General features: G+C 38.3%; 1 protein-coding gene across 16 annotated transcripts in view; it reads left to right on the top strand.

Annotated features, from left to right (window-relative positions):
• The window catches only part of MAPK8 (mitogen-activated protein kinase 8), a 100,540-nt gene that overhangs the window by 46,368 nt on the left and 27,437 nt on the right, over positions 1-26,735 (top strand). For 4 of the 16 annotated variants that reach the window (XM_086381258.1, XM_086381264.1, XM_086381261.1 and 1 more), the window contains exons 2-5: positions 16,796-16,898; positions 18,359-18,609; positions 18,859-19,029; positions 25,253-25,382. In XM_086381258.1, coding sequence (XP_086237384.1) covers positions 18,908-19,029; positions 25,253-25,382 — 252 coding nt within the window. In that variant the 5' untranslated portion in view covers positions 16,796-16,898; positions 18,359-18,609; positions 18,859-18,907. The remainder of the gene's footprint in view (positions 1-16,795; positions 16,899-18,358; positions 18,610-18,858; positions 19,030-25,252; positions 25,383-26,735) is intronic. The other 12 variants (XM_086381255.1, XM_086381262.1, XM_086381259.1 and 9 more) reach the window with 3 other exon arrangements.

Below are 26,735 nucleotides of genomic sequence, written 5' to 3'. Positions count from 1 at the left end.
GCACCACCTCCACACCTGACCCTCACAGGGGCAAACCCAAGTCCTACAGGGCAGCCTCAGGAGCAAACCCCAGTGAACAACCCACATGCAGAGGTGGAAATAAAACCACAGTTGAAACCCAGGGGCAGTGTGACTAAGGAAGAAGACTCAAAACCCTCCCACCAGCTGTACAAGCTGCAGATTAAATCCACACGATCAACTAGGCAGACTCTGTGTCCATGCAATATATAAAAGGTCATTGAGAGCTCCCACAAAGAAAACGCACTAGTTCTGGTAGCTGTGGACATTGGCGGCAAGAACACAGAGGCATAGGACCAGATTAGAATCTGAGCTGCCCCCCCCAGCAGGTCCAGAGATCAGCACAGTGTTAGAGGGCATCTTAGGGAGGTGAGGGGGACTGTGACTCTCAGTGAGGGAAAGGACTCTGACAGCAGTGACTCAAGAAAAACATTTATTATTTTTGGATTTTCTTTCTTTTTTTCCCCCCTCTGTTGTAGTTGTCAATTTTATTGTCACTATGAAATCTAATTAAGCTTCTGAGCTTTTTTTTCTCAGTCACATTTTTTATTGTTGCTATAAACGTCTGCCTCTGTGTTTCGCTTTTGTAGTTCTGGGCAGTTTTGTTTTGCTTTTTCTTTGCTCTTAAAAAATTTTTTTAAACCTATTATTATTTTTTCTACATTTATTCTTTTGTTTGCTTTTCCTACTGTTTTTTCCCCTTATAGTTAATCTTTAATATGTGTGAATCTTCTTTATCTACTTCTATTTAACTTTGAATATCTATTCTTTCTTTCTTTTCTTTCTTTCCTTTAGTCTCAACATATTTGTTAGTTTCATTTTCATTGCTTTAGTCCCCAATTAACGCCTTGGTGTAGCTTTGTTTTCCAGTCCGTGCTTTGGTTCGTTTTGTTCTGGTAGACATAATTTTTGGTTTCCTTTGTTCACCGGGTCAGTCTTTCTTTGCTTTCCTCTCAACATACTTGTTAGTTTCATTTTCATTGCTTTATTACCCAGTTGGCACCTTGCTTTAATTCTGTTTTCCAGTTTGTGCTTTACCTAGTTCTGTTATGGTAGATATAAGTTTTGGTTTCCTTTGTTCGCTGGGTCAATCTATTGTACTTTATTTTTGTTGGACTTTTGTTTTGATTTTGTTTATGGGTGTATATGTATATTCAGCCACACTTTTTCTTGTTATAAACCTCTGCATCTACATTGGGCTTTTGCAGTTCTGTGGAGTTTTCCTTTTTTTCCCTTTTTCTTTCTTCTTCCTTTTTTTTTTTTCTTTTTTATAATTTTAACTTTAAATTTTTTTAAACCTATTATATTTTTTCTACATTGATTCCTTTCTTTGCCTTTTCTACTATATTTTCCCCTTGCAGTTAATCTTTAATATATATAAATCTTCATCTACCTCTGTTTAACTTTGCATATCTATTCTTTCTTTCTTTTCTTTCTTTCCTTTCCTCTCAACATATTTGTTAGTTTTGTTCTCATTGCTTTATTCTGCACCTAGCACCTTGCTGTAGTTTTGTTTTCTAGTTTGTGCTTTAGTTAGTTTTGTTCTTCACTAGTAAATATAATTTTTGATTTCCTTTGTTTGCTGGGTCAATTTGTTGTACTTTATTTTTGTTGGACTGTTTTGACTGTGCTCATGGGTCTATATTTATATGTGTATATCCCATTATTTTAATTATTATTGGCCTGATTTTGTAACTGCCATTTGTCTGGGGTTCATCTTTGATTTCTTGTTTTGGGGCGTCTCACTTAATGCCATAACAAACCATTTGTGGAATCTTTGTTCCTAATCAAAGATCAAGCCCTGAGCCTTTGGAGTGGGAGCACTGACTCCAAGACCCTAGACTACAAGAGAACTAACCCTAGGGAATAGCAGATAGTGAGAACTCACACAAAGGAAACCACTGGAATACAAGACCCAGCATCACCCAGCCACCAATAGCACCCTGTGCAGGACAAGTCATCTAAACAACAAACAAAACAAAAATACAAACACAGTCATCAGCAGAGAGGATTACCACCTCACTCAGCCTTGCCCATCAGAGGAAAAACAAACAAAAACTCAACACAATCTCACTCTATAAGAAGCTTACACAAACCACTGGACCAACCTTAGAGGGCAGAAACCAAAAGAAAGAAAGAAATTCAACCTGAAAGCCTGGGAAAAAGAGACCTCAAACACAATAAGTTAAAAAAAAAAAAGGTGGATAAATACTACACAAATGAAGGAACAAACTAGAAACACAGAAGTACAAATAAATGAAGAGGAAATAGGCAATGAAAAAGAATTCAGAATAATGGTAGTAAAGATGATCAAAACCCTTGAAAACAAAATGGAGAAAATGCAAAAGTCAGTTAACAAAGACCTATAAGAATTAAAGAATAAACATGCAGAGACAAACAACACAATTACTGAAATTAAAAATACTCTAGAAGGAATCAAGAGCAGAATATCTGAAGCAGAAGAATGAATCTGTGAGCTGGAAGATGAAATGGTGGAAATAACTTCTGAAGAGCAGAATAAAGTAAAAAGAATGAAAAGAACTGAGGATAGCCTCAGAGACCTCTGGGACAATATCAGATGCACTAAAATTTGAATTATAGGGGTCCCAGAAGAAGAAGAGAAAAAGAAAGCGTATGAGAAAATTTTTGAAGAGATTATAGTTGAAAATTTCCCCAACATGAAAAAGGATACGGTCAATCAAGTCCAAAAGGCACAGAGTCCCATAACAGGATAAACCCAAGGAGAAACACGCCAAGACACATACTAATCAAACTAACAAAGACTAAACACAAATAAAGAATATTAAAAGCAGCAAGGGAGAAGCAATAAATAACATATAAGGGAAACTCCATACGTTTAACAGCTGATCTTTCAGCAGAAACTCTGCAGGCCAGAAGGGAATGGCAGGACATATTTAAAGTACTGAAAGGGGGAGATCTATAACCAAGCTTACTGTACCCAGCAAGGATCTCATTCAGAATTGATGGAGAAGTCAAAAGCTTTTCAGAAAGCAAAAGTTAAAAGAATTTGATACTACCAAACCAGATTTACAACAAATGTTAAAAGGACTTATATAGTCAAGAGATACAAGAGAAGAAAAAAGATCTACAAAATCAACCCCAAACAATTAAGAAAATGGCAATAGGAACATATATATCAATAATTACTTTAAATGTAAATGGAATAAATGTCCCAACCAAAAGACGCAGACTGGCTGAATGGATACAAAAACAAGACACACATATATATATACTGTCTACAAGAAACCCACTTGAGACCTAAAGACACATAAATTGAAAGTGAGAGGATAGAAAAATATATTCCATGCAAATGGTAAGCAAAAGAAAGCTCGAGTACCAATCCTCATATCAGAAAAATAGACTTTAAATAAAGACGATTACAAGAGATACGGAAGAATACTACATGATGATCAAGGGATCAATACAAGAGGAAGACATAACAGTTGTAAATATCTGTGTACCCAACATAGGAGAACCTCAATACATAAGACAAACACTAACAGACATGAAAGGAGAAATTGACAGTAAAACAAAAATAGTAGGAGACTTTAACACTCCCACTCATGCCAATGGACAGATCATCAAAACAAAATTAATAAGGAAATACAAGTCTTAAATGATACATTAGATGAGATGGATTTCATTGATATCTTCAGGACATTCCATCCAAATGTAGAAAAACACACCTTCTTCTCAAGTGCACATGGAACATTCTCCAGGATAGACCACATCTTGGGTCACAAATCAAACCTCAGTAAATTTAAGAAAATGGAAATTGTTCAAGCATCTTTTCAACCACAATGCTATGAGACTAGATAGCAATTACAAGAAAAAAACTGTAAGAAACACAAACACATGGAAATTAAACACACATTTCTAAATAACCAACAGGTTACTGAAGAAATCAAAAGGGAAATAAAAAAATTTTTAGAAACGAATGGCAATGAAGACACAACTCAAAACCTATGGGATGCAGCAAAAGCAGTCCTAAGAGGAAAGTTTATAGCAATACATAATCCTACATCAAGAAATAAGAAAAACATCGGATAGACAACCTAACTTTATACTTAAACAACTGGTAAAAGAAGAACAAAAAAACCCCAAATTAGTAGAAGGAAGTAAATCATAAAGATCTGAGCAGAAAGAAGTGAAAGAAATAATAGTAAAGATTAATAAAACTAAAAGTTGGTTGTTTGAGAAGATAAACAAAATTGACAAACCCTTAGCCAGACTCATCAAGAAAAAAGAGAGAACAATCAAATCAACAAAATTAGAAATGAAAAAGGAGAGGTTACAACAGACTGTAGAAATACAAAGGATTATAAGAGACTTATGAAAAACTATATGGCAATGTGGCTAACCTGGAAGAAATGGACAGGTTTTTAGAAAAGGTCAATCTTCTATGACTGAACTAGGAAGAAATAGAAATTATGAATGACCCAATTACAAGCACTGAAATTGAAGCTGTGATCAAAAATCTCCCAAAATACAAAAGCCCAGGACCAGATGACTTCACAAGACAGTTCTAGCAAACATTTAGAGAAGAGCTAGTGCCTATCCTTCTAAAACCCTTTCAAAAAATTGCAGAGGAAAGAACACTTCCAAACGTATTTTATGAGGCCACCATCACCCTGATACCAAAACCAGACAAAGACAACACACAAAAAAGAAAACTACAGGCTAACATCACTGATGAACATAGATGCAAACGTCCTCAACAGAGTTTTTGCAGACAGAATTCAGCAACACATCAAAAAGCTTATACACCATGATCAAGTTGGGTTTATCCAGGAATGCAATATATTCAAATATGCCAATATATGCAAATCAATCAATGTCATACACCATATTAACTAATTGAAAGATAAAAACCATATGATCATCTCAATGGATGCAGAAAAAGCCTTTGGCAAAATTCAGCATCCATTTATGACTAAAACTTCAAAAAATGGGCATAGAAGGAACCTCCTTCAACATAGTAAAGGCCATATATGATAAGCCTACAGCAAACATTGTTCTCAGTGGTGAAAAACTGAAAGCATTCCCCCTAAGATCAGTAACAAGACAAGGACATCCACTTTCACCACTGTTAATTCAACATAGTTTGGGAAATCCTAATTACAGCAATCAGAGAAGGAAAAGAAAGAAAAGGAATCCAGATCAGAAAGAAGTAAAGCTCTCACTCTTTGCACATGACATGATACTGTACATAGAAAACCCTAAAGATCATATGAGAAAATTACTAGAACTAATCAGTGAATTTAGCAAAGTTGCAGGATACAAAATCAATACACAGAAATCACTTGCATTTCTATATACTAACTAAGATGAACTGGAATGGGTGAATTTAACTCAGATGACCATTATATCTACTACTGCGGGCGGGAATCCCTTAGAGGAAATGGAGTAGCCATCATAGTCAACAAAAGAGTCTGAAATTGCAGTACTTGGATGCAATCTCAAAAACAACAGAATGATATCTGTTCGTTTAGAAGGCAAACCATTCAGTATCATGGTAATCCAAGTCTATGCCCTGACCATAATACTGAAGAAACTCAAGTTGAACAGTTCTATGAAGACCTACAAGACCTTCTAGATCTAACACTGAAAAAAGATGTCCTTTTCATTACAGGGGACTGGAATGCAAAAGTAGGAAGTCAAGAAACACCTGGAGTAACAGGCAAATTTGGCCTTAGAGTACAGAATGAAGCAGGGCAAAGGCTAATAGACTTCTGCCAAGATAATGCACTGGTCATAGCAAACACCCTCTTCCAACAACACAACAGAAGATTCTACACATGGACATCACCAGATGGTCGACACCAAAATCAGATTGATTATATTCTTTGCAGCCAGAGATGAAGAAGCTCTATACAGTCAGCAAAAACAAGACCGGGAGCTGACTGTGGCTCGGATCATGAACTTCCTTATTGCCAAATTCAGACTGAAATGGAAGAAAGTGGAGAAAACCACTAGACCATTCAGGTGTGACCTAAATCAAATCCCTTATGACTATACAGTGGAAGTGAGAAATAGACTCAAGGGACTAGATCTGATAGGCAGAGTGCCTGATGAACTATGGATAGAGGTTTGTGACACTGAACAAGAGACAGAAATCAACACCATGCCCAAGAAAAAGAAATGCAAAAAAGCAAAATGGCTGTCTGAGAAGGCCTTACAAATAGCTGTGAGAAGAAGGGAAGCAAAAAGCAAAGGAGAAAAGGAAAGATATACCCATTTGAATGCAGAGTTCTAAAGAATAACAAGGAGAGATAAGAAAGCCTTCCTCAGCAATCGGTGCAAAGAAATAGAGGAAAACAATAGAATGGGAAAGACTAGAGATCTTTTCAAGAAAATTAGCGATACAAGGGAACATTTCATGCAGAGATGGGCACAATAAAGGACAGAAATGATATGGACCTAACAGAAGCAGAAGATACTAACAAGAGGTGGCAAGAATACACAGAAGAACTGTACAAAAAAGATCCTCATGAGCCAGATAATCACAATGGTGTGATCACTCACACTCACCTAGAGCCAGACATCCTGGAATGTGAAGTCAAGTGGGCCTTAGGAAACATCACTACGAACAAAGCTAGTGGAGGTGATGGAATTCCACTTGAGCTATTTAAAATCCTGAAAAATGACACTGTGAGAGTGCTGCACTCAATATGCCAGCAAATTTGGAAAAGTCAGCAGTGGCCACAGGACTGGAAAAAGTCAGTTTTCATTCTAATCCCAAAGAAAGGCAATGCCAAAGAATGCTCAAACTACCGCACAATTGCACTCATCTCACTCGCTAGTGAAGTAATGCTCAAAATTCTCCAAGCCAGGCTTCAGTAATACGTGAACTGTGAACTTCCTGATGTTCAAGCTGGTTTTAGAAAAGGCAGAGGAACCAGAGATCAAATTGCCAACATCCTCTGGATCATCAAAAAAGCAAAAGCGTTCCAGAAAAACATCTATTTCTGCTTTATTGACTATGCCAAAGCCTTTGACTGTGTGGAGCACAATAAACTGTGGAAAATTCTGAAAGAGATGGGAATACCAGACCACCTGACCTGCCTCTTGAGAAACTTGCATTCAGGTCAGGAAGCAACAGTTAGAACTGGACATGGAACAGCAGACTGGTTCCAAATAGGAAAAGAAGTACGTCAAGGCGGTATTGTCACCCTGCTTATTTAACTTCTATGCAGAGTACATTGTGAGAAACGCTGGGCTCTGGAGGAAGCACAAGCTGGAGTCAAGACTGCCGGGAGAAATATCAGTAACCTCAGATATGCAGATGACACCACCCTTATGGCAGAAAGTGAAGAAGAACTAAAGAGCCTCTTAATGAAAGTGAAAGTGGAGAGTGCAAAAGTTGGCTTAAAGCTGAACATTCAGAAAACTAAGATCATGGCATCCAGTCCCATCAGTACATGGGAAATAGATGGGGAAACAGTGGAAATAGTGTCAGACTTTAATTTTCTGGGCTCCAAAATCACTGCAGATGGTGACTGCAGCCGTGAAATTAAAAGACTCTTACTCCTTGGAAGGAAAGTTATGTCCAACCTAGGTAGCATATTCAAAAGCAGAGACATTACTTTTCCAACAAAGGTCCGGCTAGTCAAGGCTATTGTTTTTCCAGTGGTCATGTATGGATGTGAGAGTTGGACTATAAAGAAAGCTGAGCATCGAAGAATTGATGCTTTTGAACTGTGGTGTTGGAGAAGACTCTTGAGAGTCCTTTGGACTGCAAGGAGATCCACCCAGTCCATCCTAGAGGAGACCAGTCCTGGGTGTTCATTGGAAGGACTGATGTTGAAGCTGAAACTCCAATACTTTGGCCACCTGGTGCGAAGAGCTGACTCATATGAAAAGACCCTGATGCTGGGAAAGATTGAGGGCAGGAGGAGAAGGGGATGACAGATGATGAGATGGTTGGATGGCATCACTGACTCGATGGACATGGGTTTGGGTGGACTCCGGGAGTTGGTGATGGACAGGGAGGCCTGGCATGCTGTGGTTTTTCAGGTTGCAAAAAGTTGGACATGACTGAGCAATTGAACTGAACTGAACAATGAAAAATCAAGAGAGAGAAAGTAAGGAATCAATCCCATTCACCATTGCAACAAAAATAAATATCTAGGATTAAGCTTACCTAAGGTGACAAAAGAACTGTACACAGAAAATTATAAGACACTGATGAAAGAAATCAAAGACGACATAAACAGATGTAGAGATATTCCATGTTCCTGGGTAGGAAGAATCAATATTGTTAAAATGACTATACTACCAAATGCAATATGCAGATGCAATGTGATCCCTATCAAATTACCAATGGCATTTTCACAGAACTAGAAGAAAAATTTCACAATTCATATGGAAATACAAAAGACCCCAAATAGCCAAAGCATTCTTGAAAAAGAATGAAGCTAGAGGAATCCACCTTCCTGACTTCAGATTATATTATAAAGCTATAGTCATTAAGACAGTATGGTACTGGCACAAAGACAGAACTATAGACCAATGGAACCTGATAGAAAGCCCAGAAGTAAACCCATGCACTTGTGGATACCTTATTTTTTACAAAGGAGCCAAGAATATACAATGGGGTAAAGACAGCGTCATCGTAAATGTTGCTGGGAAAATTGGACAGCTACATGTAAAAGAATGAAATTAGAACGCTTCCTAGCATCATACACAAAGATAAACTCAAAATGGGTTAAAGACCTAAATGTAAAACCAGAAACTATAAAACTCTTAGAGGAAACCATAGGCAGAACACTCGATGATGTAAATCAAAGCAAGATCCTCTATGACCACCTCCTAGAGTAATGAAAGTAAAAACAAAACTAAACAAGTGGGACCTGATTAAACTTAAAAGCTTTTGCACAGCAAAGGAAACGATAAGCCTGGTGAAAAGACAACCCTCAGAATGGGAGAAAATAATAGCAAATGAAACTGACAAAGGATTTCCAAAATATACAAGCAGCTCATACAACTCAGTGCTAGAAAAACAACCCAATCAAAAAGTGGGGAAAAGACCTAAAGAGACATTTCTCCAAAGAAGACATACAGATGGCCAACAAACATGAAAAGATGCTCAGCAAGTCTACAAACAATAAATGCTGGAGAGGGTGTGAAGAAAAGGGAACACTCTTACACTGTTGGTGGGAATGTAAATGGATATAGCCACTATGGAAGACAGTATGCTGCTGCTAAGTCGCTTTAGTCATGTCTGACTCTGTGTGACCCCATAGACAGCAGCCCACCAGGCTCCCCCGGCCCTGGGATTCTCCAGGCAAGAACACTGGAGTGGGTTGCCATTTCCCTCTCCAATGCATGAAAGTGAAAAGTGAAAGTGAAGTCACTCAGTCGTGTCCGACTCTTAGCGATCCCATGGACTGCAGCCTACCAGGCTCCTCCGTCCATGGGATTTTCCAGGCAAGAGTACCAGAGTGGGTTGCCATTGCCTTCTCCGGAAGACAGTATGGAGGTTCCTTAAAAAACTAGGAATAAAACCACCATACAACCAGCAATCCCACTCCTAGACATATACCCTGAAGAAACCAAAATTGAAAAAGACGCATGTATCCCATTGTTCATTGCAGCACCATTTACAATAGCTAGAACATGGAAGCCACCTAGATGTTCATTGATAGATGAATGGATAAAGAAGTTGTGGTACATATACACAATGGAATATCAGTCAGCCATAAAAAGGAAGGCATTTGAGTCAGTTCTGATGAGGTGGGTGAACCTAGAACCTATTCTACAGAGTAAAGTGAGTCCGAAAGAAAAAGATAAATATTATAACACACATATACGGAATCTAGAAAAATGGTACTGAAGAATTTATTTACAGGACAGCAGTGGAGAAACAGAATAGACTTATGGACATGGGGAAAGGGCAGGAGAGGGTGAGATGCATGGAGAGAGTAACATGGAAACTTATATTACCATATGTAAAGTAGATAGCCAACCAGAATTTGCTGTGTGGCTCAGGAAACTCAGGCAGTGGCTCTGTATCAACATAGAGAGGTGGGATGGGGAGGGAGACAGGAGGGAGGTTCAAAAGGAACCAGACATATGTATACCTGTGGCTGATTCATATTGAGTTCTGACAAAACAACAAAATTCTGCAAAGCTATTATCCTTCAATAAAAAAAAAATTTTTTAAGTGATATAAAATGTAAGTTTATTAAATTTAATAGGATTTTTGAAACATTGGCTTCAGTGTTAGGCCAGGAAATCTCTTATTATACTCTGAAAGTAGTCAGACTTCATTAGTTAGACCTGATATCACAGAGACTAACATGCATAGGGCTGTCGTATAAAAGGCTATTATCTACTTGCTGAGAAAGCAGGGCTAAGCAATTCCTTAGCATAGATGGATACTGTAGATTGTGGTTCTGCCACCTTGGCCATAACTGATAAGCCCAGGGCAGACCTTTGACCTAAGGCTAGTGGTCTGTCAAATAGCCTGGTATGAAAACTGCACAAAAAGCAATAATGGGGATTCAACTAGTCAATCACATACCTCTTTTTTCCCTGGAAGCTACTCCTTGAGAGGAAGAGAATGAGGGCAGTTTGTAATGGGAACTTACACAGTTACAGTTTGTTCGTTTGTCGTTCATTCACCTATTTGAATGACCAGTATTTGCCAGTTACTATTCTAGGCTCTAATGATTTAATCATAAACAGACCAACGTTTATGCTTTCTTGAAAGTCATGTTTGAGGGGACAGATAATTAGCATCTAATAGATGTCAGTAGTGGTAAGTGCTTTGAAGAACAATGAAACAGGCTGAGGAAGAGGGTATGATTAGAAGGTGCTAGTTTAGATAGGCTAATCATGTAAGACAGGGCTTCCCAGGTGATGCTTGTGGCAAAGAGCCCGCCTGCCTGTGCAGAAGATGTGAGAGATGTGGGTTCAGTCCCTGGGTTGGGAAGGTCCCCTGGAGTAGGAATTGGCAACCCATTCCAGTACTCTTGTTTGGAAAATTCCATGGACAGAGGAGCCTTGTGGGCTACAGTCCATGGGACCACAAAGAGTCAGACACGACTGAGTGACTGAGCACACACACACAGTCATGTAAGGCATTTCTGAGAAGCTGATGTTTGAGCAGAGTCAGATGAAGAGAGAAAAGGCAGCATGCAGCCACCATGAGAAGCCAGGAGTTACACAGAAGAAACCTTCAGAGTAGAATGAGATGTTATGTTAGTTAAGGTTCTCCAGAGAAACAGAACCTAGATGTTGGGTGAGTGGCTGGATAGATGGATAGGAAGGGAGGGAGAGAGAGACTATGAATGGATGCTGACAAGTTCCAGGATCTGAGTTGGCGTGCTGGAGACCCAGGAAAGCTGATGTAACACAAGTGTAAAGGCCTAACACCCAGAAAAGCTGATGATGTAAGTTCTAGCCTGAAGGCCAGCAGGCTCGAGACTCAGAAATAATCACTATTTCAGTTCTGGGCTGAGAGCATGAAAAAAACGATATCCCATCCTGAAGACAGTCAAGCAGGAGGAATTCCCTTCTACTTGCAGTATAATAAACTTTTTTGTTTTTATTCAGGCCTTCAGCAGACTGGATGTGGCCTGCCAACTTTAAGGAGAGCGGTTTGCTGTACTCAGTCAGTTGACTTAAATGTTAAAGTCATCCAAACACCCTCGCAGAATCACCTCGAGTAATGTTTCACAAGTATCTGTGTACCTGTGGCCTAGTCAGAGTTAACATGACTTTGACATGCAGAGTTAACCATCACCGTTGGTAGCCATAAAAACAAAATGAGTAAAGATGGATAAGCTCCACTTCAACCCCAGAGACTTCTTATTAAGATTATGTGATGATTAAAGCTGTCTTGAATTCTGAACTTCATTGCATTGCCTGAATTATTTCCCTTTGTCTGTGAGGCCTGGCTTTATGGCTCTATAGAACTCACTCTTTTTTCCCTAAGTACTTTTTATAAAACTGCTGAGTTTAATTTGTTTGTCTCTACATTCAGGCTCACCAGACCAACCATTACATGGATGACCGGCCTGATAGCAGTTGAGTCTTGTTTGTTTGTATAGACATTACAGAAGTAAACCTTCGGTCATAAAAACCTAATTCAGTCTTTTTTTTTTTCCCCTACTTATGAAGGAAAACAGTGGTAAAGATAAACAGAACACTTTAATTTGTTACTTTAAAAAGGTTCATGTTCTTGGTTAACATTTTTAGCAGTTATTAAATTTTACCTCTTTTGAAGAGCTGACGTGTTTTGTAAATCTGAAGGTGTAGGAGACACAGTCCTTACCCTCAGAAAGACCACACAGTCTGGTAGTAAAATATGCGTATCCAAGTATACAGCAAGGTAGTTTTGATGAGAAATTAGATTCAAGCTGGAAAAGGCCTCATTAATATTATTTTTAAACTAGTCTTTGGTAGATAGAAGGCTTCCCTGGTGGCTCAGATGGTAAAATGTCTGCCTGCAATGCGGGAGACCTGGGTTCAGTCCCTGGGTCGTGAAGATCCGCTGGAGAAGGAAATGGCAACCCATTCCAGTACTGTTGCCTGGAAAACCCCATGGATGAAGGAGCCCGGTAGGCTACAGTGCATGGGGTCACAAAGAGCTGGACACGACTGAGCGACTTTCTCTCTCTCTCTCTCTCTCTCTGTAGATATAATTTACATAGATACAAAAAAAAGAGGTGAAAAATATTTCCCCAAAAAAGAAAGGGAAATTAGTAAATCAGAGCATGGGAGTTTGGGAGTGCTAGTTTAGCCACGTTGACATGAGTGTAGTGTTCTTGCAGAGGAATATTTTGAAAGCTAAAGCTGAAATTCATCATGTCTACAACATTCTGTTGCATGTTAATCACTTTTAGCCTAAGTTACGGAGAAGGCAGTGGCACCCCACTCCAGTACTCTTGCCTGGAAAATCCCATGAGCGGAGGAGCCTGGTAGGCTGCAGTCCATGGGGTCTCGAAGAGTCGGACACAACTGAGCGACTTCACTTTCACTTTTCACTTTCATGCATTGGAGAAGGAAGTGGCAACCCACTCCAGTGTTCTTGCCTGGAGAATCCCAGGGACGGGGGAGCCTGGTGGGCTGCCGCCTATGGGGTCGCACAGAGTGGGACATGACTGAAGTGACTTAGCAGCAGCCTAAGTTACTCATCTATTAAGTGGCATAATAAATGCCTGTTTTTTCTCTGTTTCCTATGAGCCACGTAAGCAGTCACATCTAAATTCTCTACTTATACTTTTGTTGTTTTTAATCCACAAAGAGGCCTTTTTGAGTAGGGGAATGAGTTATCAGACTCCGTATCATTGCCTCCTCACACTCTTCCTGCTTCTGCTTCATCATGGAGCGAATAGTATGCCAAATGCACCCTCTCTAAGTCTCCCCGGTATCCTTAATGCAAGGGTGCCTTGGAAATTGTCCCTTCTGCCTTAGTCTTCTGAAGGCACTTTCTGGTGGCACTGCTACTTTCGTATTTTTGTCTGTATGGCCATACACATGCTGTGGATCCCATTTCTTTCCATGTTTTCAGAGAGATTATTCTAACTGAAACCTTAGTTTTCTTTTTCATTCTCCTCATCTCACCCTTCCCACCTTTTGCAGTCCTTTCTGTTAACAGATAAATATGCTCAGGTTGTCTTTGTATTATATATGTTATGCATGCTATGCTGTAGAATGTTATATATTGTATCTAATCTGGTCATCTTTTCTTGACCATATATCATTCTCCATCAATTTCCTCTCATCTTCTTTGCTAAAGTTCTCTAAAGAAATAGTTACACCCACTTTGTAATTCTCACCTAAGCTCATTCCAGTCTAGTTTCTACTCCCATCACTCCGCTTAGTTGACATTTCTATAGCATTCAATACTTTTGGCCACTCTGTTCTTTAAAACACTCTTCCTTTGGCTTCTTCAGTGTATTCTCCTCATTTTCTATCTGTCTCTGGCTACATCTTCACTGACTTCTTTGTTGGCTTATCTTTCTCTAATTGCTCATTAAATTGTGGGTATCCACAAAGCTGACTCAAGGTTTTCTTGCTACAACATCCTCTTGAGTAATACCATTCTTTCTCATTGCTTTAATAACAATGCCAACTCTTAAATTTGTATCTTTCACCCAGACATCTCCTTGAGGTTCAGTTCTGTATCTAGCTAACAAATTGATATTTCCGTTTGGATGTCTCAGGGATCTATCTCAACATGCTTAACATGTGTAACGTGTTTATAACTTCTCCTCTTCCTTTATATCTTCTTCAGCACCAAGACTGGTTTATTTTGGACTCAGTATATATAGTACATGGATGAAGGACTCAAAACAAAACAAACAACACACAAAAACCCCTCACTTTACTCCTTACTAACTTTGTAATCATTAAGACTCAGTTTTATCACCTGTAAAATGAAAAAAACAATAGGTCCTTTCTTAATGTAATGCAGCATCAGACAGAAGCAGTGTGTGGGGCTTCCAATAAGATGCGGTAGCAGGGACTGAATTTACTCTCTAGCCATAAGCAGTTATTAATAGAAAACCCTCATAGGACTGTTGTGAGGGTAAAAGAGTATTTATTAAACACTTGAAATAGGACATAGCATAAAGTAAGCTCTATATAAAATTTTACTTTTTTATAATTAAATATAGATACGGTAAAAAATTGTAGAATGAAGCTATAAAGTGCTGCTTTAAGGGTAAATTAATAGTATTAAGTGTGCATATTATAAAAAGCAGTTCTCAAATCATTACTCTTAAGCTTCTGTTTAAAGAAACTAAAGAATAAGAGTAATGCCAAAACAAAAGGAGGAGTAAAGGCAAAAGCAGAAACCAAAGAAATACAAAAGTACAAAAGAAAGAAAATCAGAAATTAAAACCTGGCTTTTTAAAAAGGTTGATAGTAGTGATAAAATGCTAGCCAGTTCAGTTCAGTCACTCAGTTATGTCCGACTCTTTGCCACCCCACAGACTGCAGTGCACCAGGCGTCCCTGTTCATCATCTACTCCTGGGGTTTACCCAAACTCATGTCCATTGAGTCAATAATGCCAGCCAACCATTTCATCCTCTGTCATCCCCTTTGCCTCCTGCCTTCAATCTTTCCCAATATCAGGGTCCTTCTTTTCAAATGAGTCACCTCTTCGCATCAGGTGGCTGAAGTATTGGAGTTTCAGCATCAGTCCTTCCAATGAACACCCAGGACTGATCTCCTTTAGGAAGGACTGGTTGAATCTCCTTGCAGTCCAAGGGACTTTCAAGAGTCTTCTCCAACACCACAGTTCAAAAGCATCAATTCTTTGGTGCTCAGCTTTCTTTATAGTCCACCTCTCACATCCATACATGACCACTGGAAAAACCATAGCTTTGACTAGATGGACCTTTGTTGGAAAAGTAATGTCTCTGCTTTTGAATATGCTGTCTAGGTTGGTCATAACTTTCCTTCCAAGAAATGAGTGTCTTTTAATTTCATGGCTGCAATCACCATCTGCAGTGATTTTGGAGCCCCCAGAAATAAAGTCAGCCACTGTTTCCACTTTTTCCCCATCTATTTGCCATGAAGTGATGGGACCAAATGCCATGATCTTCATTTTCTGAATGTTGAGCTTTAAGCCAACTTTTTCACTCTCCTCTTTCACCTTCATCAAAAGGCTTTTAGTTCCTCTTCACTTTCTGCCATAAGGGTGGTGTCATCTGCATATCTGAGGTTATTGATATTTCTCCCGGCAGTCTTGATTCCAGCTTGTGCTTCTTCCAGCCCAGTGTTTCTCATGATGTACTTTGCATAGAAGTTAAATAAGCAGGGTGACAATATACAGCCTTGACGTACTCCTTTTCCTATTTGGAACCAGTCTGTTGTTCCATGTCCAGTTCTAACTGTTGCTTCCTGACCTGCATGCTGGTTTCTCAAGAGGCAGAAAAGGTGTTCTGGTATTCCCATCTCTTTCAAAATTTTGTAGTTTATTGTGCTCGACACAGTCAAAGGCTTTGGCATAGTCAATAAAGCAGAAATAGATGTTTTTCTGGAACTCTCTTGCTTTTTCCATGATCCAGCACATGTTGGTAATTTGATCTCTGGTTCCTCTGCCTTTTCTAAAACCAACTTGAACATCTGGAAGTTCACAGTTCATGTATTGCTGAAGCCTGGCTTGGAGAATTTTGAGCATTACTTCACTAGTGTGTGAGATGAGTGCAATTGTGTGGTAGTTTGAGCATTCTTTGGCATTGCCTTTCTTTGGGATTGGAATGAAAACTGACCTTTTCCAGTCCTGTGGCCACTGCTAAGTTTAGCAAGCATCTGTTAATTTCTGGTTGCAGTCACCATTTGCAGTGATTTTGGAGCCCAAGAAATTAAAGTCTATCAGTGTTTTTCCATTGTTTCTCCATCTATTTGCCATGATGTGATGGGACTGAATCAGTAGTTATTAAAAACAAAAAAAGGATAACACTTTGACCAAGTAAGATTTGTTACAGGAATATAAGTTTGGTTTAAGTTTTGAAAATCAGTTAGTGTAATTCACTATATGAACCTACTAAGTAAGAAGGAAAAACTGTGATTACTGGAATAGATTCAGGAAAATCATTTGACAAAATTAAATGTTCTATAGTGATAGAAACTCAGTCAACTAGGGCTTGGAGGGGGACTTTCTTAGCCTGTTAAAGGCATCTAGTAAAGTCCAATAATTTGTATCACACTTTACATCACATTCAGTGGTATAAGACTGAATGCTTTACCCCTGATAGGGAATGGGGACTGATGTTTGGTCATACCACTTCTTTTCAGGATTATAGTCATTGTAGTGAGGAAAGCAAAGGAAGTCAAAGCCATCCCAACTGGAAATGAAGAAGGAACTGCTTGCGTATGTAGAACAAAAAAAGTCTACTAAGTAAGTAACAAGTGAGCTTAGTATGAAGTTATTATACAACTTGTATTTCTTTGTACTAGCAATGAACAACTGAAATTTAAGTGAAAATAAAAACATCCACAATAGCATGTAAAAGTTGTTAATACTATGAAGAAGCTGAACAGAATTTTGCAAGATCTGTATATTGGAACCTATAAAATGTTGCTGAGGGAGCTTAAAGAAGAACCAAGTGAATGAATGAATATCATGAATATGGATCAGAAAACTGAAATGAGTATCAGAAAACTCAAAATTGTTATAGTATCATTTCTCCCCAAATTGATGTTTGTTACTCAGTACAGTTCCAATCAGTGTATCCACAGGCTTTTTTGTAGAAATTGACAAGTCTAGGGTCTTTCAACCTAGGCAAAGTTAATGAGACTTTTGGTTTCAGACAGTATTCTCTGGAGTATTACATGACTAGTTCAGTTATTGATTTTGGAGATGTTCCTCTGGGCTTTTCTTTTGTCTAATTAGTTTCTTTACCTTCTCAATTGCTTTCAATTAATTTATTTCTCCTTTAAAGCCTATACTGTTTGTACTTTTTGTTTAACTTTTATTTTTAACTCCACATATCTAAAACTTATTCATTTTATTTCTTTCATTTGTATTCAGTAACTCACTAGTTTTCTTCTTCCAGCTCTTGCTCCCTCTCCTCTAATAGTGTAACCTCCAAGTAGCAGCTGGTCAAGGCACTCTCTTATTCTGTACTTTAACTTTCTGGTGGTTTCTATCCTACTCTTACGAATTCAGCTCTTAGTAACCGGTTCTTGAAGCGCCACATGATGTGGCCCCAGGGTACATCGTAGTGCCTGACACACAGTAAGCATTTAGCACACTTCAGATTAAATCTTTGCGTTAGAAGTCTCAGCAGAGCTCGGGCGTTTGTTGTTTCTCTTGTTAGCATTGTCTGAAGACCATACGCATGAGAAGTCCTTTAGATCTCATTGGCTTCTCAGCTTATCCTGGGATACGGAACTGTATGGCATGCATTTTAAGACTCATTTAATTTTGTTTTATCTTTTGGCTGTAGTTCATGCCATGTAGGGTCCTAGTTCCCTGTGGCCAGGGATCAAACCTGTACCCCTGCACTGAAAGCACAGAGCCTCAACCTTGGACCACCAGGGACATCGTTTGCGTGCATTTAACAATAGGCTGGTTTTGTCTAGTAAGGATAGGTAATGAGGTTTGTCAGTAACCAGTACTCAGATGGGTAGAAAAAGACTGCTTTGGCTTTAATCAGACAAATGGTTAAAAAAAAAAGACTGTGGTCAGAACTTAGGTTATGCTTTAGGTGACCCAAGCAGTTTAAAGCAGTACTGTTTTGTTTCCTATCTCAGGATACTAAATGCTTCTCTCACTTGTATTTTCTTATTTTTAAAGTAATTTTACCTTATCTCTTTTTTTAATCTTGTATTTTCTATCCTATTCTCATTTTTCAGCCATGACAGCCTCAGCACAGACAGCACACCCAGATGTTGCTGCTGGGCGTCAGGAGCTGCCGCAGCGGCAGCAGGTGCTCTGCTTGTTTGGCAGGAGGATAGGAGACGACTGGCCTGCCAGTTTGCTGTTCCTTCCACATGCACTTAGTCAGATGGGGGACTGTTTTTGAATGAAAGTTTATCAGTTACAAAAATTAAGATTTTAACACTATAATCAACACATGAAAAGGACTAGTTTAAATCTTTAAACTGTAAGTGATCTTAAAAACATGTTTAGTTATAATATTTGCCTTTTTTGTTTTTGTCTTTTTTAAACTATCAGTTATTTCTAAGTGTAACAGATGCTAACTAGGCTCTGTGGTATTTTTTCTTTCTAACTGTGATTTGTAATGAAGCAGCTCTTTTAACATGATCTAGCAATCTGTGAACAGAGTAATGACTTGAATTTTAAGATTAAGCAAATTCATTTTGTTAACATCACATTTTGTTCCATTTTGCAGCTTTGTGGTGAATTTTTGGATGAAGCCATTAAATTAATTGCTTGCCACCATGAGCAGAAGCAAGCGTGACAGCAATTTTTATAGTGTAGAGATTGGAGATTCTACATTCACAGTCCTGAAACGGTATCAGAATTTAAAACCTATAGGTTCAGGAGCCCAAGGAATAGTATGGTAAGTTTTTACTTCCAAAGTTAGGCAAAAAAATCATTAACTGCTTTGTTTTCTCCTCTCATAAATTCCATGGTAAATGTTTAGCTTGCCTCAAAAAATTAAATTAAAACTATAAAATTAAAGCTGTAATAATAAGTTGTTTTCTTCTGACATTAAGGTTTTTTATTATTATTCAGAAAACATAACTTTATAAATCAGCTCTGTCATCCCTAAGTGTAAATCATGATTAAATACTTGGTCTTAAGCCACGTAAAGACAAATATCTGTATCAGGAATGAATAAGTGGCATGCTTATTAATTCTATGTCTATTCCCATAACTAACTGTTCAGTAAGACGCTTCACTTAATCATCACTTTTACACTGTAATGAAATTCTGGAATTTCATAAATCTTATTTTACACTGGGGAATAAAGTCAGCTAACGTCTCATCGTATGTATTTCAAAACTATATGTATCTTTAAAATTGATTTACAAGCTAATTTCTACAAAAGACCTAGGCTTTATAGATCATTATGATTCCTTATAAACTGAAAATCAAAACACTCTTTGGGACAGTTCTGTTAATGATAAATTAGCATAATAAGCTAGTGTTGGGGAGTCTAAGCCTCACTCAAGCATAATTATATCTGTATTACCTCTTCTCGGACCAGATTTGTTTTTGAATCTATTAAAAATCCTAAGTGTTTACAATCCTGCAGTTCTTCGAGGTTCAAGAAAAACTCTTGCACACAGCTCTTGCGTATGTCCAGAAAGAGACATATCTAGCACGGTCCTTTGCAGTACCATTTACAATAGCAAAGTTGGGAATAGTATCGAATCTGTCAGTAGGAGAAGAGAAGCACAGTGGAGTGCTGTGTACCATTTAAAATGAACGAGCTGTATGTATCGACAAGGATAATCAGAAAGGTAATGTTGAGTTTAAAAGCAAGATGTAGAATATACATATATATGTAGTTTAGAATATATAAAGCAATATCATGTAGAATTGATGAATGCAAAGATGTAAAAACATTCATAAACACCAAACTCAGAGTAGTACTTACCTCTGAGAATAAGGGCAAAGGAAAGGGCTTTACCTATAATAATATATTTCTTTTAAAAAACTTCAGTAGAAAAATGGTGAAATATTAGAATCAGTAAATTTGTGTAATGGGAACAGTAACACCACCAACTTTTAACAGGCATGAATTTGAGTAAATTCCGGGGGATAGTGGAGGACAGAGGAGCCTGGTATACTGCAGTCCATGGGTCCACGAAGAGTCAGACATGATCTAGTGAGGGAACAGCAACAACAAAAATATCTATTCTCTTTTCTGTATTCTTAATTTATGGGCTGTAATTTATACTGTCACAAATTACAGAAGCTGGGTCATTTTACAAAGCATTATTGGCTGACTGGTTATCATTTTAACTAATCACATTTAACCACAAGTTAAATTTGAATAAAATAATGTGGTAATTATCAATGTTGTAAGAATTTTGAAAGCAAACTCTTGATTCAGATTCTAGCTCTTTGATTTATTAACTTTGTGACGCATGGCAAATTTACTCTTCTGTAGCCTATTTTCCCACCTAATATATGCATGGTTGTTGTGAGGAATATATTATTTATAAAATGGTTAATGGTATTTGAAAAATGTAGTTTCTGTACTGTTGAGTCGTGCCCCAAGGCCACAGAAGCAGGACCTAGGACCAGGGTCATCTCCAAAGCTAAATGAGCCCCTTTGTAACTGTCGCCAGGAGCCCCCGATCATCGCCGACAAGCTTCCTGACTCCAAATTGGGCAACGATGCCCACTCCAGTAAACACCTGTAGCACCCCAGCCAGTCACCTAGGAATTTCCTTTATGTTGAGGCTGTAAAAATGGGCTGTGAGCTCACGAAAACTGTAGACTCTCCCCAGTCCACCGCGCTTGCAGTGCCCGTATGATCTCTGCTCTATGTGCTTAATAAACTCACTCCCTTCTGAAATACTCTGTGTCTGGAAATTCTTTTCCAACCTGCACTTGGACTGCCTCAATAGGTACCTTCACTTAATCCTCAGGTAAGTGCTTTTTGAAATTTATGTACCAGAATTTTTTTTTTAATTGCTTTGGAAAGTAACACCAGTCCTAAGGAATAAATGCCTTCAAATTTTTGATTATTCCTTCCAAAACATGACTATGAAATAGACAAATAATAACTTTTTTAAAGGCACTGTTGTCTTATTGTCAGAATCAACTGGAGAACTTAATTTTTTTTTAAAGACATTATTTTGGGCCCCAGTTTTAGATAGTAAGATTCATTGGGTCTGGATTGGGGCCTCTGAATACCCAGGTGTTTCTAATTTGTGCACGTTTAAGAATCAATAATTAGAAATCTAACTTCCTTGGATACAAAATAGTTCAATGAGATACTTGTATTTTTCAATTTTAGACTTTGAAAGATTACTTTGATACAGTAGATAAAAAATTAATAGGAATGAAGTTAATGGTTAAAAATAAAACATGCTTTATCTGAAACAATCAAAACTTCTAAACATTTGCATGACCTCTGTTTTTTTTTGTTTTGCCCTTTTTTTTTTTTAATTTGGGAAAAACATATCTGTAAATAATGGCACTTTCTAATAAAAATAATACGTTTTGGTATGTGTATGTATATATATATGTATATAGGCAATAGTTATGGTAATAGAATGTACAGATGTATCCTTTTATGCAGTGCCAATTTCTTAATACATAATTTCTTCGCTATATTTAATACAGTAAAATAACCACCAAAAAAACTCAAGTTTCCAATTAGTCCAGTCCCTCAGTCATGTCTGACTCTTTGCAAACGCATGAACCACAGCACACCAGGCCTCCCTGTCCATCACCAACTCCCGGAGTTCGCCCAAATTCATGTCCATTGAGTCGGTGATGCCATCCAACCATCTCATCCTCTGTTGTCCCCTTCTCCTCCTGCCCTCAATCTTTCCCAGCGTCAGGGTCTTTTCAAATCAGTCAGCTCTTCGCATGAGTTGGCCAGAGTATTGGAGTTTGAGCTTCAACATCAGTCCTTCCAATGAATACCCAGGAGTGATCTCTTTTATGTTGAACTGGATGGATCTCCTTGCAGTCCAAGGGACTTTCAAGAGTCTTCTCCAACACCACACTTGAAAAGCATCAATTCTTCAGTGCTCAGCTTTCTTTACAGTCCAACTCACATCCATACATGACCACTGGAAAAACCATAGCCTTGACTAGACGGACCTTTGTTGACAAAGTAATGTCCCTGCGTTTTAATATGCTGTCTAGGTTGGTCATAACTTTCCTTCCAAGAAGTAAGCGTCTTAGGTTTCATGGTTGCAATCACCATCTGCAGTGATTTTGGAGCCTAAAAAAATAGTCAGCCACTGTTTCCACTGTTTCCCCATCTTTTTGCTATGAAGTGATGGGACCAGATGCCATGATCTTAGTTTTCTGAATGTTGAGCTTTAAGCCAACTTTTTCACTCTCCTCTCTCACTTCCATCAAGAGGCTCTTTAGTTCTTCTTTACTCTCTGCCATAAGGGTGGTGTCATCTGCATATCTGAGGTTATTGATATTTCTCTCGGCAATCTTGATTCCAACTTGTGCTTCTTCCAGCCCAGCGTTTCTCATGATGTACTCTGCATATAAGTTAAATAAGCAGGGTGACAATATACAGCCTTGACGTACTCCTTTTCCTCTCTGGAACCAGTCTGTTGTTCCATGTCCAGTTCTAAGTGTTGCTTCCTGACCTACCTGAAAGTTTCTCAAGAGGCAGGAGAGGTAGTCTGGTATTCCCATCTCTTTCAGAATTTTCCACAGTTTATTGTGATCCACACAGTCAAGCTGTGAGGGCTTCCCTCATAGCTCAGTTGGTAAAGAATCTGCCTGCCATGCCAGAGACCCTGGTTTGATTCCTGGGTCAGGAAGATCCCCTGGAGAAGGGAAAGGCTACCCACTCCAGTATTCTGGCCTGGAGAATTCCATGGACTGTATAATCCATGGGGTCGCAAAGAGTCGGGCACGACTGAGCGACTTTCCCTTTCACACAAAGGCTTTGGCATAGTCAGTAAAGCAGAAATAGATGTTTTTCTGGAATTCTCTTGCTTTTTCAATGATCCAGTGGATGTTGGCAATTGGATCTCTGGTTCCTCTGCCTTTTCTAAAACCAGCTTGAACATCTGGAAGTTCACGGTTCACATACTGCTGAAGCCTGGCTTGGAGAATTTTGAGTATTACTTCACTAGCGTGTGAGATGAGTGCAGTTGTGCGGTAGTTTGAGCATTCTTTGGCGTTGCCTTTCTTTGGGATTGGAATGAAAACTGACCTTTTCCAGTCCTGTGGCCAGTGCTGAGTTTTCCAAATTTGTTCACATATTGAGTGCAGCACTTTCACAGCATCATCTTTCAGGATTTGAAAGAGCTCAACTGGAATTCCATCACCTCCACTAGCTTTGTTCGTAGTGATACTTCCTAAGGCCCACTCGACTTCACATTCCAGGATGTCTGGCTCTAGGTGAGTGATCACACCATGCTGATTATCTGGGTTGTGAAAGTCTTTTTTGTACAGTTCTTCTGTGTATTCTTGCCACCTCTTCTTAATATCTTCTGCTTCTGTTAAGTCCATACCATTTCTGTCCTTTATTGAGCCCATCTTTGCATAAAATGTTCCCTGGGCATTTCTAATTTTCTTGAAGAGATCTCTATTTTCCCATTCTATTGTTTTCCTCTATTAGGAATAGGTTAGAGAATAATTTAGGTTGGAAAATAGGTTCCAATAAGGTTAGAGAACAATTTTAATCAGTATTATGCTACCTTTGGGCTTCCCTGGTGGCTCAGTGGTAAAGAATCCCCTTGCTGGTATAGGAGATGTTAGTTCTATCCCTGAATCAGAAAGATCACCTGGAGAAGAAAATCGCAACACACTCCAGTATTCTTGTCTGGGAAATCCCATGGACAGAGGAGCATGGCGGGCTACCGTCCATAGGGCTGCAAAGAGTTGGATACAACTTAGCAACTAAACAACAACAAATGCTGATTTTCCAAGTATTACATAAAGAGAAATCATCTTTTATAATGGTCCAGGATGAAAAGCCGGAGAAGGCAATGGCACCCCACTCTAGTACTCTTGCCTGGAAAATCCCATGCACAGAGGAGCCTGGTGGACTGCAGTCCATGGAGTCTCGAAGAGTCGGACACGACTGAGTGACTTCACTTTCACTTTTCACTTTCATACATTGGAAAAGGAAATGGCAACCCACTCCAGTGTTCTTGCCTAGAGAATCCCAGGGACGGGGGAGCCTGGTGGGCTGCCATCTATGGGATCACACAGAGTCGGACACGACTGAAGTGACTTAGCAGCAGCAGCAGGAAAAGCATGACCTTATGTCTCAGTCTTCTAGACTCAGCTTTGCCTTCAACCTTCTGGCTGACTTTGAACAAATTAGTTAGCCTCTCTGGCCCTATGTCAGGCAGTGATCCAAATGATTTTTTAAATCTCTTCAGTCATACTATTCTATAACTTTTAGTCACTTTACCTTACTTGTGCTTTACTTTCTTTGACCTGCCATTTGTGAAATGTACCATTTATCAGTGTCATATGGTAGAGAGATGAAGAGTTAATGAATATAGTGTTATATTTCCCAGAATTATAGGTGTTTCATTAATAGTTATGAGGTGGCTTCTGGTGTCCTGAAATCTAGCATTTATAAATACCTTGATTTTTAATTGCGCCTCCAAAACAAATTTTGTGTTTACTTTTATAAAATAGTCTTTCATATGGATGCCTTTATATGTACTTTGCTCTTTCTGTGTTCATTTTGTTGTGTCTGAAGAGGAGAAGGCGATGTAGGATTCTTCAACAGGTGTTTTGAGTAGAATTTATGAGCACATGTATTTTTATCCTGTCTTTTCTTAATGTCGATTTGGGTGAGGCCTTCGTGTAGGCTCTCGGGTGTGTCTGTTGGACTTGAATGCTCGTTACAGCTTTGTGCATTATGTGCCCATTGTGTGCCAGGTGGGTCTGGGGTGACCCCCGGTGAACACAGCCTCTTTCTTCACAGTTCATTTTTGCTTTTAATCCATTAATATTTTAAGAAACGTGTTGAGTACTAAGGGCTGGAAATTGATTGAGTTGCATTTATCTTTGGAGAAAGTGAGAAATCTACATGAATGTTTCATAATTAAGTTTGCAGATTTTTGATTAAATTTTTGTTGTTTTGAAATTTTTTATTACAGTGCAGCTTATGATGCCATTCTTGAAAGAAACGTTGCAATCAAGAAGTTAAGTCGGCCATTTCAGAATCAAACTCATGCTAAGCGTGCTTACAGAGAGCTAGTTCTCATGAAATGTGTAAATCACAAAAATGTAAGTGAACATTCAGAACATTTCTTAAGTGGAAAATCAAGACCTCCTCATGAATACCTGAATATCAAAATCTTGTAAAATAGTAGGTGTTTTAAGTTGTTCTTTTGGGTTGAAACATTGCTTAAAAGTGTATCTGCATTGTGAAATTTTTCTCAACTTTATTAAATATTAGATGAAAAATACTTTATGAAATGAAGATTGTGTAATTTTCTGACATCTACTTTTCAAGAGGAATTTTAAACAGGTAGATGTTTTAGAACTCTATGTGGGGTTTATCTCATCTGCTTTTTGTTTTCTGTTAAGCTGACATTTCAGAAAACTGGAATCTTTGCACATAGATGAATTAGTTCCCATTATTCTTTGACATTGGAACTTTATTTAATAATATTGGATAAAGCGGTTTAGCAGAAACTTTAAAAAATATTTAAATGAAATTAGTAAAACATTCCCAGTTCTATTTTCTAGTGGTTATAAAAACTTAGACATATGACTTTCACCCTTTTATATTTTTTCATTAAAAAATGCCTTTCTGAAATCCATATATTATATGTCTGGTGGCATTTCTCCAATCTGTTGCTGTTCTTTGTTATCATTGCTGTCGTTGTTTCTGTTCACAGAAGTGAAGTTTCTCAGTGAATTTGTACATGTTTCTAGTAATGTTTACTTCTTTCACAGTGGTCCTGTGCCACCCATTTAATCAGCCCTTGACTTCTGTTTGTCCAGTGCACAACTGATGCAATTTTCTTCATTTCTCTTTTGGAAAAGAAGACAGCTATCCATTTTAATCTTTTTTATGTAACAGCTTTATTATGATACAATTCACATACAACTAATGCATTTAATTCATTGGTTTTCAGTTAATTCACTGATATATGTGACTATCACCATAGTAGGTTCTATAGCGTCTTCATCACCTTACAAAGAAACCCTCTTCCTTTGGCTCACATTCCCCCATCTCCCTCGTTCTCAGTTCTGAGAAACCACTGATATCCTTTGATACCAGACTTCTACTCTGGGATTGACTAGATATTAATGAGAATGGTTTTACTATTTCTCCAAGTCTCCAAGTGTGTAGTTCATCTGGTTAGACATGTTAGGAGGCATTCATTTAGAACAATTGGATACTTATTCCTCTGTCTTAAACAAATCTGTTTTACCCTCTCCTATCTGAAAATTATTTTTCAGAATTTTAACACTGAACATGTACTGAACATGTATTTGGATGTCTTCTGTGAGCAAAGCATCATGCTTAAATGACTCACACGGGCTCTGCTGCATGAAGTTTACGTCTAGAAAAACATTCTAAGTATAATTGTCAACACATTTCAAAAATATGTGTCAGGTATTTTCTTA

Source organism: Bos grunniens, chromosome 28, assembly GCF_055505025.1.
Source record: "Bos grunniens cultivar Pamir isolate PY7600 chromosome 28, Bosgru_T2T1.0, whole genome shotgun sequence".
Lineage (NCBI taxonomy): Eukaryota > Metazoa > Chordata > Mammalia > Artiodactyla > Bovidae > Bos > Bos grunniens.
Note: the sequence above shows the minus strand (reverse complement) of the source record. Positions and strands in the feature narration are given on the sequence as shown.